The sequence below is a fragment of the Marmota flaviventris genome, chromosome 10 (genome assembly GCF_047511675.1).
Source record: "Marmota flaviventris isolate mMarFla1 chromosome 10, mMarFla1.hap1, whole genome shotgun sequence".
In the NCBI taxonomy this organism is placed as follows: domain Eukaryota; kingdom Metazoa; phylum Chordata; class Mammalia; order Rodentia; family Sciuridae; genus Marmota; species Marmota flaviventris.
In genome coordinates this window covers 50,036,554-50,054,655 of record NC_092507.1, presented here as the reverse complement: position 1 = coordinate 50,054,655, position 18,102 = coordinate 50,036,554, and the positions used below count along the sequence as shown (strand labels likewise).

General features: G+C 38.6%; 1 protein-coding gene across 7 annotated transcripts in view; it reads right to left on the bottom strand.

Annotated features, from left to right (window-relative positions):
• Patj (PATJ crumbs cell polarity complex component) overlaps positions 1-18,102 on the bottom strand; it is a 387,785-nt gene that overhangs the window by 92,975 nt on the left and 276,708 nt on the right. For all 7 annotated transcript variants that reach the window (XM_071617901.1, XM_071617905.1, XM_071617899.1 and 4 more), the window contains 2 exons: positions 6,479-6,553; positions 2,119-2,236 (listed from right to left, as the gene is read on the bottom strand). In XM_071617901.1, the coding sequence (XP_071474002.1) occupies positions 2,119-2,236; positions 6,479-6,553 (193 nt within the window). The remainder of the gene's footprint in view (positions 1-2,118; positions 2,237-6,478; positions 6,554-18,102) is intronic.

Here is an 18,102-nt window from a genome sequence, read left to right as displayed (position 1 = left end):
CTTCACATTGGCTGTACTGTTCACATGGAATTTATTAATCTAATGGTCTCCCAGTTAAAAGAAATTTAGTGATACAACCTCAGTAACAATAAAAGTGCCCTATTAGAAGAATATTAAATTGTAAACCTAATCTGTTTCTAGATCTTTGTGCAGCATATATAGTTCACATTGCCACTCCTGTTAATTTACAATAAAAATGATGGACAATACTGGCACAATTTCACGGACGCTTTTAAAAGTTTATATTGCTTTTGTAAATGACCAGCTTACTCTCCCGAATGAGGAGAGAATACAATAAAGATATGGGAGATGGCATTTCTTTCCCTCCTCTGCTCCTTCCTCATCCTAGCGAGTCCTGAGTCAGTCTTTGAATTTATTTCTCTTAATAGAATTCGGTCCAAATCGGGATCATATCAATTCTTCAATAAATGTTTGGAAAGTGGGTGAGAAATGAATAAAATTCCCATAAATTAAAATGTAAAGTCATAAATTTCTCTTATTTGGTATAGATACTGATATATATTACCAAAATTCAACTGTCTACACATCGAGTCAGCAATTTTTCTTGGTCAAAGTCCAGGTATACATATTTTGCAGATTGCTGGCCATACAGTCTCAGCTGCAACTACTTAACTCCATCTTTATAGTGTGAAAGCAGCATGCTGTTTACTCATTTGTGTAAATACATGAGAGTCTCAATAAAACTATTAGTGAACATGGAAATATGAATTTCATATTTTCATAAAACAGGCTTTTTTCCCAACCTTGAAAAATGTGAAAAATAAAAAATAAAAATGTGAAAACCTGGCTGGGGTTGTAGCTCAGTGGTAGAGCACTTGCCTAGCATGTGTGAGGCACTGGTTTTGATTCTCAGCACAACATATAAATAAATAAAATAAAAGTCCATCAACAACTAAAAAATTATATGTAAAAATAAATAAATAAAGGTATTATGTCTATTTTAAAAAAGTAAAAACCATTTTAAGTTCATAAACTAATCAGGAAGAGGTAGTAGGCTACATTTGACTCACAGGCCATAGTTTCTTGATCATGTTCATTAATTATTTTACTATAAACACAGTGCTTTAAAATAAAACCTACTGGATAAACTTTTTATAAAAAAGTTAATATTTATGAAAAAAATATACTAAAGACAAGCTGGACATGCTGATGCACACCTGTAATCCCAACTACTTAGGAGGCTAAGGCAGGAGAATGGCAAGTTTGAGGCAGCACTGGGCAACTTAGCAAAGTCCTATTTCAAAATAACTTTTTTTTTTTTTTTTTTTTTTTTAAGAAAAGGATTGATTATGTACTTTAGTGATAGAATGCTTTCTAGCATATGCAAGGGCCTTTGGTTCAATTTCCAGTACTACATACACATAGACATTAAAGACAAATAATACCAAAAGGTATCAGGCCTGCTGAATTAACACAGGGTTATGTTTTGCCAATGGTGAGAGTGGTGTTTCAAAGCATCCATTTTTCACTGATTAATATTGCATAAAATCAAAGTGGAAATATCTGTTGTTCATTTCAAAGTTCTGTGTTCAACCCTCAGTCAGCATAATTCAAGCCAGGAAGTTAAAGAAAGAAAGTACACATCAATTTCTTTAAGCACTGAAAATAAATCTTCAAATGGCTTACATCAACATGTAGTGCTAAAATTTGGGTTCAATATGATTTTTTAAGATATTAATCATGACCTAAATATAATATTTTGCAGTGACTAGAGATTAATCTATCAGGCCAGACTCAAATAGCAATTACTGGGCTGGGGATGACTCAGTGGTACAGTATGTGCCTTGCATGCACAAGGTTCTGGGTGATCACCACTACCAAAGCCAAAACAAACCAACAAACAGAAAAACAAATAGCATTTACTACGGGCCTTGTCTGTTCCAGTTCTTTTATATTCCACCAGTAGTAGGCAACACCAACGGCACAGATGGAGAAATGGTTTAGGAAGTACAGTGATCTATCCAAGTTCCAAAGCTGAGGAATGGAGTAGGGGTGCAGAACTCCCTGTCTCTGGTCCAGTTCTCTTTTTAGGACACCATGATCCCTTCCTTCTCTAATATTTCATAAGTCAATGCAGCTCAGGGGAAAGAATCATACCACAGTTGGTGAAGTCGGTATCCGATGAATGATATGATGGAGTTGGCGCTAACGGTATCTCTTGTGAACTGAAGGAGGCTTTTGTTGAATATTTTTGCTCTTTCATCTGGCTGGCAGCCTACGAAAGGAAGGAAAATTAGATGAACATCAAAGACTGACAGGAGTGGTAACATGATACCGAAATAAAAGTACATTCCAATACTGTCTTTTGAGACTTAAGGATGGGGAAGGTGGCAAGAGTAATTAGGTTGATTTTTGCCCCATGCATCCCTGTTTAACTTTATAGGTAAGATGCTTTAGTGAAGGAAGAAAGTAAGGAAGAAAGCTGAAGGTACTTCATCATTGTGATCTGTATATGAAGCTGGGCTGGAGAAAAACAATATCAAGTCCACATGTCTGTCTGAGCTCAGTGAAAAACAATCTATGCTGCAGATTTTCTGAGCACACAACACTGTCTTTCCCTGCAGGATACACAAACAATAGTCAAAGATACATTAGGTAGGTTAATAAGCAACACCAGGGGAATGAAGGGGAAAGAAATATCCAGTGAACGCCTACTAAATGCCAGGTACATCAATTACATTTAATTCATCTAAAGGAACTGTCCCTTATTTACCTTTGATACCCAGTGCCTGGAAAATAGCAGGTACTCAATAAATGTTTGATAAATGAATGAATGAGTGAATGAATGAATGAACAGGTACAGAAGATCAAAACTAAAGAGATGGGAAACTCAGGGTTGGAAGTTAACATGCAATTGAGTGACCTATGGGGACTTCTGTGTGAGCTTTGGAAAATTAACTTGTAATTCTGGATTTTGCTGATGATACCCCCAATGAATATTAAAACACTGAGAGAAGACAAAAGGACTCCATGCTTGCTTAACAGGCAGTTAAGAAAGAGGCAGTGACCTGACCTGCCTTCTGGATTTGTTGTTAGTCAGGGAACCCATCCCCAGCTGGAGGATTCTGGTGGATGTAGTGAAGCACCAGGCTGATCCTGGAGTCTAGAAATAGGACCAAGAACTGCTCCAGAACCATAACATTTCAAGATTCTGCCATGGAAGGGCTGTTTCTTAGCACAGGGCATCATGCTTCTAGTTTTCAAAACACTTGTATATCTGTGAACCCATCAATCAATGAACAGCCCTGAGAGTTAGTCAATAATATTTTGTTTTGATAAATCAAGACACAAATGTCAAGTGACAACCCTCAAATCACATAGCTAATTTGAGTAAGAGGTAGACTGAAAGTCAGTAGGTGAAGAACACTACAAGTTTAAAGCATTTACCAAAGAGCTGCTAGGCCATAATTCTATGGGGGTTTAGTTTTTTTCCTTGCAGTTTTTCTATCATGATTATTTATTAGTGACTGTACATATATTTTAAAGACTCAGTTATATACTGAGCAGTGATTTTAAAGAGAGAAAAGTGGAAAAAAGACAACAAAGGGGTTAGTACCAGAAAACTGAGCACTGAAATAACTGAGATAGCTAGCTGCATAGAGGATCACATCTACCAGCCTTCTTGAAGGCAGGTGTGCCCAGAAGTCCTGGTCAGTGGGCGTGTAGTTTCCAGGTCATTCTCTTAAAGAGAAAGATCCTGCCTTTCCCTCCAGCCTGGCTGAAATGCAGCTGTACCAGTAATAAATACAGCAGCCATCTTAGACCAGAAAATAGATGTTATGATTGGACGGAGGTAATCCAGTAAGAATGGTTATCAGATAAGAGGTTCCATGACACTGTGGAGACACAACAGCATGCTGAAATTGATTACACCCAGATTGCCTTGTGAAATAGAAGCTTCTTGCAGCAATTGAGTCTGTATTTTAACTCTTATAGTACTTTACATCCAGCTTTCACTTTGCATTGTCTCAAGAAAGAACATGCATTCCCAACAAACCCAAAGGCAAGCTACAAGTTTTGTTGTTGTTTTCTAAAAAAACCATATGAATTTTATAACAGGAAAGTATAGAGTAAACAGTTACTAGATCAGGACTTTTATAAAAGCAGGGAATGGTTGTAGCTCTTCTCTGTAACCCAGTTCCATGTAGCCTCTGGTGCTTAATAAATGACCAATAAGGGTTGGGGTTGTGGCTTGGTGGTAGAGTGCCTGTCTGGCACGTGTGAGGCACTGGGTTTGATATTCAGTACCACATAAAATATATAAATAAAATAAAGGTATTATATCCATCTACAACTAAAAAATATTTTTGAAAATACATACAGGTAGAATTGAATTCAACTTAAAAATAAGAAAATAGGGGCTAAGGATGTAGCTCAGTGGTAGAGCACTTGTGTAGCTTGTGTAAGGCCCTGGGTTTAATCCCCTGCACTGCAAAAAACCAAACCAAAAAACAATAAAAATAAGGACACAGTCTATGGAGATCAAATGGAACATCTAACCATAGATGCAGAGGCAGAACAATTGCTGGTAGGTGTGGTGACAGGTAAAGTTGGTCTCCTGTGGCTCACCCATTAGCACAAAATCAAACTACTAAGTATGGAGAAGAAGAGAATGGATTTGCTATCGTGTATCACTATAACAGATTATAAAGTTGGAGTGGATTTTGCATGTCATCCAACCCAATTAAACCAGTGATTCTCAACCCTGTCTCACAACAGGAATACCTAGAAAGTTAAAAAAGAAACTTCCCTCCATTCCAGACCAAATAAATAGCAAAGGGTACAAAGTCCAGGGAAAGTGTTCCTCCCTCTTCCTTTCTTTCTTTTTAAAAATTGAGACTTTATTGTTTAAAGTTAAAAATGATGGTTTTTTTTTGTTGTTGTTGTTTTCCTTTTTGGCACTACAGATTGAACCCAGGGGCACTCTTAACACTGAGCTATATCACCAGCTCTTTTTATTTTTGATTTTGGGACAGGGTCTTGCTAAGTTTCCAAGGCTGGCCTGGAATGTGTGATCCTCCTGCTTCAGCCTCCTGAGTAGCTAGGATTATAGGTGTGTGCCACTGTCGATGAAGAATCATGGATTAACTCAGAGCTTCTGAGAGGTTCACAGACTGAATTCTGGGAGTTGTAAAACCTCTGTGGTTGTATCAAAATTACACTTATTAGGATTTTTTGAAGAAAAGTGTTCCACTTTTTCAGGTCCCCATTATAAGAAAAAAAAAATCACTACTTAAAAGAAGACATGAATTGCTAAATTTGCTACCACTAACTTTATGACCATAGACAAGTCACTTAACCTCCTCATCTATAAATTGAGAGTGATGCATCTGTATTTTGCAAGGTTATCATGAAGGTTAGGGATAAATAAATAAATCTATTACTATGCCAGGAATAACCTAGGAACCCAATTAAGAATAACTATTAATTTTTATTTTTTTCTGAAGGGACAGGTCTTCCTGACCTGAGCTGGGTAGAGATGGAACCCAGGTCTACATACATGCTATAACCCAACCCTATTAATGCTTTCTTTCTTTTTAATTTTTTTTTTTTTTTTTTTGGTCCTCTTTTAACATGCTAATAAGCTATCAGGAGCTTCTCACTGATAATCTTCAGGGATGGAAAATTCCATTTCCATGAAGAAGCTCATGCCATGTGGAGCAGCTTGAACAGTTGGGAAGATCTCTATAATGAGCTAACCTGGCCTCACTGCAGATGCTGCCCCACTGATCTCTGATAATTTCTCTTCTGCAGCCACAGAAAAGGCTTATTATTTTCCCAGAGGAAAATGCTTTAGACATCTCAGTGCACATTTTTAAGAATGGAGAAGAAAAACCAGATAATGTTAGGATTTACCTCAGCTTAAAAATTCAATGGTTATGAAATTTTAGAGATGCTTTATACATGACTTGAGATGAACAATAATATATAAAATGCTAACACATTAACAGGATTTGTAAACACATTACATAACACAAAAATCTGGTTTTAAATGAAAAAAAAATGCTTATGAGTTTCCATTGAACTTAATTTGATTATTTTGCAAAGTTCTTTTTACATTTATTGATTGGTTGGTTTTTTGAGGTGCTAGGGATCAAACCCAGGGCCTTATACATGCTAGGCAAGTATATAACCATGGAGCTATGTAACTCCTGAGCCTAGCTACATCTTTTTTTTTTTTTTTTTTTTTTTTTAATTTAGGCTTTTAGCATAGAATCTCAGAGAATTTTCAAAGGGATTTTCTTTGGCAGTGTTTGAAATATCATATACTCCTTTTGAGCTCTAGTTACCTACAGTTTCTGAAACATACAAATAGTGAATAATGGAAATTTTATATTTATTTATTTATTAAGTGATAAAGGATTTGATCTTATGGTAATCACCTCCACTTCTTCTAGAATATAGTTTATATTGCACACCACACCAGTAGAGCAAAACCTAAGTACAAGTTACATACATCATCAGTTGGGTACTCCAGTGTCTTCTGATGGTCTGCCACCACACCTTGACCAATCATCTGGGACAGGTCTTCCTGAATCATGAAAGATGAGATCAATTAGTGACATAGTAAGGCTCAGTAGCATTTTCCAACTTTGGCAGTTAGTGACCATTTAACAGAGAAGAAAATTACCAAGACACGTCAGAATCCAATGCATAGCCAAAGGACAGCTTATTAACTGAAATGATACTTTATAAATTGGTCAGAATGTTAAAGTCTGCCTCCCACCACATCTTACCCTTTTATTATAGGCAAATTTATAGGGGAAAGTATCATCTGATTATTTAGTTTAAGGCATGAACTTTTGCAATTGGGTGGGGGCAAGGCAGGAAACATTGAGAGACACTGATTTGGACAAGAGAAAGCATTAGTCTGCTCTGGTGCTTGGAAAATCTGAGAGACTACTGGCTGGGGTCTAGCACTCAGAATGTGGGAAGGGAAACTGATCTGGAAATAAAAAGAAATTCCTTGACTCTGCACACCTGAGCAGATTACTTGACCTCTTTAAGCCTCAATTTCCTCATTTACAAAATTGGAAAAAAAAAAAAAACAGTAGTCAGACTTTAGGGCTACTAAGAGGATTAAATGAAGCAATGTATGAAAGCACTTGGCACAACATCTGGCAAATATCAGCATTTGATGACGATACTCGTTATGATAGTAAATGGAATTGAGCTATGTTCCTGAATGCAGGGTGAACTGGTCAGAACAAACCAATGACTTGGACGGGACACTTTCTCCTTTGGGGAAAGTTGGAATAACTATCTGACATTCCCTACCGTGACTTCCTTTTCTGGGCTTATTCACACACCCATTCCTCAATAGGCTCCCGCCAGATTTGTAACAACACATAGATAACAATTGGGTTATGCCCAGCTGCTCCTTATGAGATTAGGTAACAAGGCATCCTGCCTCACTGGTTCTCTATTGGTTTACAGCCTGAGAAATTTAACCCCAGCACACAATCCTGAGACTGAAACCTAGGTCCCCCCGATGGTTGTGACTACCTTAGCTGACTTATTTTATAGGGCTGGACTCTTCTCACTCATCTAAATTCTTTTAATTTCCTTCTTATGGGGCAAAAATCTTGGAATCCATGTCTCCCTCCCTTAAACTTTGTTCCTGAATAGATCATAAGACATAAAATGACATAAAATGAACATCACATCCCATAATTCTTCCCTGAGCCCTTGGGAGGTAGCCCTTCATGATCATTTATCATTATTTATGCAATATTGTACTGTTTCCTTTTATGTACATCTCCCATGCACAATATGAACATCTTTGCTCCCTCAGGTAGACTCTGAACCAGACAGGAAAAGAAAGTATTAACAGTGAATGTAACTCTCTGTCCTCTATTTTATAAAGGATCATGGTTAAGAACAGAGGAAAAAAAAACATGGAAAGGTTGACAGGGCTAACAGGTGCTTTTTTTAGAGTAAAAACTCCAAATTGCCCTATAAATAGAAACCACTGATATTTTCCCTTCTTGTGTGAATCAAACAGAGGGAGCAAAAGTAAGAGTCTCCTAAAAAATGTAGAAGGAGTAAGTGAGGAACTGAACTTCTGAAAAGGTGTTAGAAATAACCAAGGTGCTCAGGTGCTGCAGGAAATCAAACCTAGGTCTGATTGTACTTGAAAGCGGGTGGGCAAGGCATTTACTCCTGCCAGAAGGGTGTGCTACAGGGACCTGGTTAGCAAGCGGGCTACATCCCTAATGTAGCACAGCCCTTCGCCCCGACTAGAGGAGCTTGGGGGTACCATCAACATGATTAGCTCATTTTAAAACTGGGGTGGACAAAGGGCTACAATTAAAATGGCTAAAATTGAATACAACTAAGGCTAAATGTTATATTCTGAAAATGGACTATCTTTCTATTTATCACAATGCCTGGGCCAATCTCATTTCTCAGGCTGACTACTTTCAGCCCTCTGAACCCAGGGAAGGGGCTGGTAGTACTGAGGATGATAATAACGACAGCTGGTTTCTACTGAGCACTGACTCTGTCCCTGCTTCTGAGCTAGGCTCATTACACACTTACTGATGTACACGATAACGTACTATTATAATTTCTTTTTAGAGTAGAGGCAACTGAGGCACAGAGAAGCTAATTATTTGCTAAGCCAGAAGTTAACCCAGACACAACTTGCTCCCAACCAAGAGCAAATGGCAAGGGGAAGGGAAAGCACTGCTGACCTCCAACAACACAGGAGGCTCTTAGTCAGCGATTCCATTATTATGTTCAATGCTGGGTCAGAACAAGTCATGCCTGCCTGTTTTGAACTTGGGATGGGGGAAGAAAAACCAAAACCATCGGAGTGGGGTAGGGAGAAGGAGCATGGGAGGAATAGACGAACTCTAGATAGGGCAGAGGGGTGGGAGGGGAAGGGAGGAAGCATTGGGTTAGAAATGATGGTGGAATGTGATGGACATTAGTATCCAAAGTACATGTATGAAGACACGAATTTGTGTGAATATACTTTGTATACAACCAGAGATATGAAAAATGGTGCTCTATATGTGTAATATGAATTGTAATGCATTCTGCTGTCATATATAAGTAAAAAAATAATAAAAATTTAAAAAGTATAAGGAACCATAAAAGAAAGAAGGAAGGAAGGAAGGAAGGAAGGAAGGAAGGAAGGAAGGAAGGAAGGAAGGGAAGGAAGGAACTATGGCCACCACAGTGAAACTTGGGTCACTTTCTTTTGTGTTTAAATATCTATTTAGAATTTGCTAATCTCCCATATGTTAATTTCCCAACTATGGGAGATTACTGAGTCAGTACTCAATTTTATGCACCAGTGGACTCCTAGTGCCTTAAAAGCTGAGCTGGGGACAATCCAAGATGTTAACTTTGCACAGAGAGCCCCTAAATAAGAAGACTGAGGAAGCATATGGAAAGATCATGTTGTTTCATGAATCCGACTGATATGACACATTCTTTGGCATTATGTTATAACCCTGAGGACAGTTCTGTGAGCTTTTAAAAGATGATGCTTTGTGGGTCAGGGAAATTATTTTGATCAATAGAAGGCACGTCTGAGCCGGGCATGCCTACAATCCCAGCAACTCAGGAGGCTGAGGCAGGAGGATTGCAAGTTCAAGGCCCATCTGAGCAACATAGTGTGGTCCTGTCTCAAGATAAAAAATAAAAAGGGCTGAGGACATAGTTCAATGGTTCAATTTCTAGTATCATCAAAAAAAAAAAAAAGAAAGACACTTCTGAATTTCTGAGGGATAGACATAAAAGGCAACAGGGAATATATGTGATAGATGTTAATGACAGAAGTATCCTGCAGCAATGCCTACAGCTGGTTGACTTCAGTCCCAAATCTGGGTAATCAAAACACATCATCTAATTGGTCTAAGGGTAGACATCTGAACCAAACAAGAACATCCTACAGATTTTCCAAAGTGGACCCAAGGGAAGATTCAGCTTCTTTGCGTTGGGCAGGCTTCTGGTAGCCACAGTCACATCATGCTGAAGAAGCATGTCTGCAGCAGAAAGGAATCGACAGAAAAGCAGAGAATCCCCCTTGTAGATCTCTAGTTCCAACTGTCCCTGAGGCTCAGTGGGACAATCCTGCCCTTCCTGTGTGGGGGTGTAAGGAGGGCAACCTGTAGCTTTTCAGCAAATTTCCCTTTTTGCAGGAAAAGAAAAGTGGGTGATTTTATGAAAATCGAAGGGATATCAGTAGACCAGAGGAATGGGACCAGGGAAAAGGGAAGGGAAGGAAGAAATACTAGGGAATGATCTCAACCAAATTATATTATTATATTGTGTGCACATATGAATATGTAACAACAAATCCAGTCATTTTGTATAACTATAATGCACCAATAAAAAATGTGAAAAAAATTTCCCCTTTTGCTTAAATAAGGTCAAGTTGAAGTTCTGTCATTTGTAGCCAAGAGATTCCTGATTAAATTGGAGTGAAGACCATCTCTCCTAGAAGGGACTTGGGACAACAAACTCAGATGCATTCAAATGGCAATGAATGAGGTGAAATGAGTATAAGCAGCACACTAGTGAGGGAGTGCTCAGACCAAACAATTCATATTCAACAAGTTTTAAACATGCCCATTAGACAAACAACAAACACAAATGTCTGCTGTTGAGTTTTGGGCTTCCACTTTGTAGCCCTTGAATAGACTAGAAAAAGATAACCTTTACCTGGATCAGTCTCAGCCTAATTCTGACTCATCCAACCACCTAGATTAGGTGAAATTGCCTTAGCACAACACCTTTCTTTGCCTTTCAAAAATACTTGTTAACAACAAGAATTACTTACTTACATATTTATTTACTTATTTATTTTGAGATGGGGTCTTGCTATGTTGCCCAGGCTAGCCTGGAATTCCTGGGATCAAGTAACCCTCCTGTCCCAGTCTCCCGGTACCTAGGACTACAGGTGTAGGCTGTTGTGTCCAGGTAAGAATTACTTATTTAGCAGCTGGGTGGGGTGGTAATCCCAGTGCCTTAGGAGGCAGAGGCAGGAGGATTTCAAGTTATAGACCAGCCTCATAAATTTAGCAAAATCCCATTTCAAAATAAAAAAACAAAAAAGCAGGGACATAGCTCAGTGGTTTAAAGTCCCATCCTCAGTACCACACCCAACCTCGAAATATATATGTGTATGTGTATGTAAAACTTATTTAAAGTTGGATGCAAATCCTAGCTGCAACATTCAATAGTTGAATATCTCTGCCCCTCAGTTTCCTTATCCACACTATAGGGATAGGAGCAGATCAATCTCCTATAACATATGAATTAGAATGGCGCCCACTGCAGTGCATGGTACATGCCAAGAGAGTCGGCTACTTTATTCTCAGTAGTTCTGAAGGCAGCACCTGGGTCTTGTCCACTCCACAGGCACTGTGGCTAGCTAGCACCATGCCCAGGACATAACGGGCCCTCCATACAAACTCACTTCTCCAGAAAACAGAGTGCCATAAGATCGTGCCTGAGCAGTGCTGGCTTCCATGGGGTCTAGGACTCAGAAGATGGGCCCTCAGCTAGGGGTGAGAAACGATGAGCTCTGCACTGAGTGTCACATCATTTCACTTCTTTGGAGTCTTAGTGCTAAGAATTACGATTATAAGATTACTTTCCCAATTTAGAAAAAAAATCTGATAGCAAGTAATTCCATCCAGGCAAGCTAAATTTCAAGTTGAATAACAAGTCTCCACAGCCCCAGTTAAAGGGGGTGGGAGTAAAGGTGAGCAGATGTAAGAGGTGTGACTCTGTTACAGATGGGCACCTGTATTTCTACTGTCTTTGAGTTCATGAGGTTACTTTCCTTGTCGTCCTCACATCTCCAAATTATCTTCATTTGTCACAAAGAAGGGAACAGAATGGAAGAAAAAAAACAAAAGCTTTTCTTTCCTTTTTTTATTCAGTGCTGGGGACTGGACTCAGGGCCTCACGTGCAAATTGTGCTCTGCCACTGGGCTACACCCCTGCCAAAGCTTTTCTCTTGTGATTTTCATGAAGGAAGTAAATTTGACTGTGAATCTACCGAATATTTTATGACCAGGAAAACAGAACTTATCCTACACACAAATCTCAAGTGTTTTTCAGAAACAGAAGAGATAAAGAATGATGAGCTGTGAAAAATGTCACATATTTGAATGCACTTGAACTCTGCCATTGCCAATTTGCATACTGTCACAAAAGAGAGGCTCCTGCTGACTCAGGCACATTTTCCTGCCCTCACAGGGAACTAACTCTCAGACCCTTGCTATAGATTCCATTTTCACAGTGGGTTGAAACAGAAAATAAGATTCCCAGTTACATCTGCTCCCAATAGCCAAAGCAGAAATCCAGCAGTTCTTGATGGACTGCAAATTGGGGGTCAAAATGGATTTTAAATATACAGTTCAGGACCTTGTTTTAAAAATGAACAGGATATTACATTTGGGAATTCCAGCCTTGAAGTAAAACCTAACAAGGAGCTATAAGCATTAGAAACACATTTTAAACTTGAATGCCAGCATTTTCAAAAAAGGAATATTTTAAATTAAACATGGGAATCAAAATTGATAAATTAAGCCTATATCAAAAATCACATGCCATATTATTCCCTTAAAAGTTAAAATTCCAAACTGAACTCGTTATGGTCTCCCACAAATCTGGTTTTACCTTTTTTTCTTTTTTTTAATTGTGACAATATCAACCTCTTACTCCTCCAGGTTTAAAATCACAGCCTGCTCTTGCTGACTTCTCTCATGCCTGCTTTCATTGAATCATTTCCAAGTACTCTTAATTCTATGGACACAACATGAAGCAAAGTAGATTATTCTCTGACTGCAATTTCACAGGTCAGAAACCTTTGGGGTAAACTTTGGAGATGCAGAATTACCTCTCCCTTTATGGGGGAGCAAGTAACTAAGACCAAAGAAATATTAAGTTGGAGCAAACTAATATTATTCCAGCATAATTCATAAGTTGCCACTTTGCAAGTCAAAATGGTTAAATATCAGCGATGTCAAAGGATTCAACACATTAACTATAATTGTGCAAGCTATCATCATACATTATTAGAAAAATGCCATGTAGGAAGAGTCATTTTAACACTAAAAAATTTAGGTAGGACACAAATTAAAAACAAGTCCTTCAAATTGAATAGATAAGGATTTATGAAGAATGGTTACTGGGCTGGGGATGTGGCTCAAGCGGTAGCGCGCTCGTCTGGCATGCGTGCGGCCAGGGTTCGATCCTCAGCACCACATACAAACAAAGATGTTGTGTCCACTGAAAACTAAGAAATAAATATTAAAAAAAAAGAACGGTTATTACTTTTCATTCTTCTCACAGCCACACATGGGTCACTACTTTAGTAGTATTTGGACAGAAGAAAAGGTTAGTTGTTGGAGTCTGAGAGTGGTTCATATCCTGGTTTTCCTACGTTAGGTTATGTACTCTCTGAAAAATTGACTTCTTTAAGCTTTAACTACCACTGAGCTACAACCCCCAGACCTTCTATTTTTTTTTTTTTTTTTTTTTAATTTTGAGACAGGGTCTCACTAAGGCTGGCCTCAAACTTGTGATGCTCCTGCCTCAGTCTCCCGTCACTGGGACTATAGGCATGCACCATGACCCCCAGTGGACTTCAGCTTCTGTATGGGTTAATAGCAACTATCTCTTTGTAAAGCATTGTGGCTATGCTGCCTTTCATTCTTTGAAAGTCAGTGAGTCCAACACTGAAGGCTTTGAGTCCTTTATCATGGCATTTACAGGCTCTTAGCCTTTGGGCAAGTAAATTCACTTCTAGCATGCTTAGGTCTCTCATCTGCAAAATGCAGGTGGATAATAAGAAAGCTTTTACTCACGGGAGATGGAGATAACACTCTGTTCAGTTCCTGTGCTTAAGAAATGGTGGACTGTATTATTTCTGTCAGGATAAATGAGATAATATGTAAAGTATTTTTCAGAAACAGAAGAGATAAAGAATGATGAGTGACAGGTACCTACTAAGAAGGCATTCAGTTATTGTTCCCTGTATTACAGAGACATCTACAACAGTCAAGAGTGAATTTATCATCTGTCCCCACAAATATCCTCTTCCTCCTGTTTCTTTTCTTAGTAAATAGTATCAACTAACCTGCCAGTTAGCTGCCCTTGATGTACCTGAGAATCATTCTTGACTTCTCCCATTTTAACTTTGACACTCACATGATTGTTAACTCCTATTAATTCTAACACCTGTACATATTGAAAATACTGTCCATATTTCTCTGCCCTCACTACTAGATCCCTGGTTTGGGTCACTATCAACTTTCCTTTTGATTGTTCTAATAGCCTTTTAACTTTCTCCTTGACTTCAGATTTAATATCTTCTAAATGATTCTTCACAGAGCACTCAGAAGCCCTTCAGAAAGCCAATCTCATTAAAATCCTATCAAATTCCACTGAAAGGTTCCCCTGGGTATAAAGACCTTTCTCCTGGCCCACAAGGCCCTCCACCATCCAGCTCCTGAGTACCCAGGGTGGTCTTGAGTACCAGTCCAGGGATGCAGACTTGGTTACCTACCAGAGATGGGGTTAGGGAAGGCAGGCTGGGGGTGGGCAGTAAAAGCATAGCAGAAAAGTGGGACTGAAATAAACTGGTGGTACATAATTGAAGGGGCAGCTTAGAAGGCTGGTCCATTTTTAGTAGAAAATGGAAACCAGGATTTTTATGTAGAAGCTCCTCTCTATAAACTTAGCTCAAACATCTTAAGAATATTGTATAGGCTTAGGGAAACATGTCTGTGGGCTGATTCTGAGTCCTCACAACTGGTTTACTACCTCTGCATTAGACGGGATACAGTGTATTCCTATACATGAAAGTACCTTATTTATCTTTATATTTGTAGAGCTTGTCCCATCACAGCCTCTCCCTAGAGGTGTGTACTGAATAACAAGAGCCCTGGCACACCTAGATTTTCTATAGTCAACATTTGGTATAATGCTAGTTGTCATTTATGGAGTCTTGCTGCATGCAAAGTGTTGTGCTAAGAGTTTCACGTATAAAAATCATTCTCACTCTTCACAACATAAAGGTGGGCATCATCCTTTTCCACTTTGGGATAAAAAAATGTAGACAGACAGCACAGGCCACTTTCCCAGGTAGGAGCTTAGGAGTGGCAGATGCAGATCCAAGTCTCAAAGAGCTGAGAGACATCAGTTGTTTCTGATGCCTTTTTCACCTGGGAAGGCAAGTACTGCCAATTCATTTAGAGATCCAAGTATTACTTATAACGTACAACCCTGATCTTTCATTAGTATATTTGAAAACTGTATGTGGATCAAGTACATCAGGTAGAGAGAAGGTCAAGAATGCTCTTATGATGTTGGTATTCTAGCTGGTGGGGACGCTGACATGGTGAAATGTGCTGTCAGCTGTGGTGTGAGTTTCCATGTCACAGCCCACTTAAGTTAATTCCAGAAACACTTCATGCTTCCCCAAGCATCTTGCTACCCTGTAATTCTAAAATATCCACAGAAACTGCAGATTGGATGCTACCTTGAGTTGACATGAATATGTTCATTTTTCTAGTCCTACACAAAGGGTCAGAATTATATTTTGCAATGAAAAGATAACAGTAAAGACAGACACCATCGACAGTTTGAAAATTCAAACAGTTTTGAAAAATTGTAGAAAATTGAAATGTTATTGAGGCTGCTATATACGAACCAGGTGTGTAATGACAACTGTCCTTGACCCACAGACTGTACTACTACTGAGCAGTTATACAAAATGGTGAAAGAATGCAGGGCACATCTGTTGGAGCCATTTCTAGCAGGGTAATAGTGAGCTGCCAGCCAAGCCCTGGGATACTGCTTATTCTGAAGACCCAGAGAGTGAAACTATTACCATTTAAATAGCTCTAAACCTGCAGTCACAGGCAGGTTTACCAAACACATGCAGAAGTGGGTTTGTACACTGGAAGCAAGAAAAGCAAATCCTTTTACAGGCAACTTTTATGGTACTTAACTGGTAAACACAAACACTTCCTTGCTGGAGAGGAAAGCATATTTATTGTATGTGGTCTTTGCAAAAACAAAATCTGAGAATACATACTGCTGCCATCACTGTCTGACTGCCATTTCTGCCATAAACTCCCATCCAGTCTGTTGGCTTCCACTCTGGCCTGTGCAGTTTGATCACCTCACTGAAGCCCCACCTCCTACAGTCCTATATGGCTTCCCCTTGCTGTCAGCCTAGAGGCCTCCTCCTTGATGTGACCTGGCACCTGCTGACCCCTCTAATTTGGCTTCCATCTCACTAGTTCTGGCACCCATGGACTCACAGTTCATGGACTCCCTGAGTCTCTAAGAGCACCTAGAAATTTCCTTTGATTCTTTTTGGCCACATTCTCAATTACAGTGGGTCCTTGTTGTGTATAGGTTCTGCCTCCAAGGATCCAACCAACCATGGATGAAAATATTAAAAATAAAATTATATCCATATTAAATATGTACAGATTTTTTCCTTGTTGTTATTACCTAAACAATATTACAACTATTTACATAGCACTTACATTATATTAGGTATTATTATCCACAGATGATTTAGAGAGAATGAGATGATGCACACAGGCTATATGCAAACAGTATGCCATTATAATATAAGGGACTTGAGCATCCAAGGATTTTGGTATTTCAAAGGGGTCCTCGAACCAATTCCCTGAAGGTACTGAGGAATGACTGTATTGTCAACCTCTCCTTCAAATCTCAAGTCAATTATCCTTGGGTGAATCTCCCATGACAAGATCAAACCCTATCATACATCCTCTGCAGTAAGTATCTCTAGTTCTCAGCTTTGATGAAAGTTGAAGTGTCAATCTATTTGTGACACCGTCTGAGTAACATCTCTCTCTGTGAAGACTGTAAGCAACATAAGAGACTATGTTTGTTTACCTTCAGTAGCATCTTCCCAGGATCTAACACAGGTATAATAACAGCAGAATGAAAGAACTTATAGCCTTTAATTCTGGTGGACAAAGACACTGAACCTTTTCTAGTAAGATACAGATTATTGAACACTTGCAAAATATTCCGGAAGGTGGAGACTTTTTTTAAGGTTGTTTCAGCATTTCTGATTCAGTTTGTGGATTACTTTTTTAATTCCCCTCTTTCCTCTTCCTTCTGGTTGTAGCTTTTTTTTTTTAATCTTTATCAAGACATAATTAACATTATATAATTCACCGCTCTATAATATGCAATCCAATATGACTAGCTACAGTATATTCACAAGGTTGTGCAAACATCATCACAATCTAAGTTTAGAATATTTTCATAACCTTGAAAAGAAACCCCATACTCTATTCCTCTGTCCCCTGTCATACACAGCAACTAATCCACTCTCTGTTCCTATAGATAAGCCTCTTCTAGACACTGCATATAAATAGAGTTATACAATTATGTGGCTGTAGCATCATGTACCTTTTTCTTTTTCATTGTTAAATATTACATTGTATGCATATGCCACATTTTATCTATTCAGATAATGGATATTTGAGTTCCTTCTATTTGAGGAGCTGCCATGAAAAATACGGCTATGAAATTCATGTATAAGTTTTGTATGTTTCATTTCTCTTGAGTATATAGCTAGGAGTGAAAGTGGGTCATATGGCAACTATGTTTAATATTTTGAAGAACCACAAACAGTTTTCCCAACCACAGATACCACTTTCCATTCCTATCACCAATGTATGAGAGCTCCAATTTCTCCACATCCTGTCAGCAACTTTTATTATCTGTCTTTTTGATTACAGCCATCCTACTGGGTGTAAGTGGTATCTTATTGTAGTTCCAATGGGCATTTCTCTAATGGTGAAGCTGTTGAGCATTTTTTCATCTGTTCATTGGCCACTTGCATATCTTTGGAGAAATGCTTATTCAGACCTTTACCCACTTTTCACTTGGGTTATTTTTGTTTTTATTATTTTGTTGTAAACTGGTTGCTTTTCAATTACTTTACTGACTATTAGAAATTATCACAGCATGGAGAAGAATGGCCAAGAATAAAAGAAGAGGCAAATTGGCTTTACATCAAAGCAGAAAATTATGGACTCACACAGGGTCAGTGAT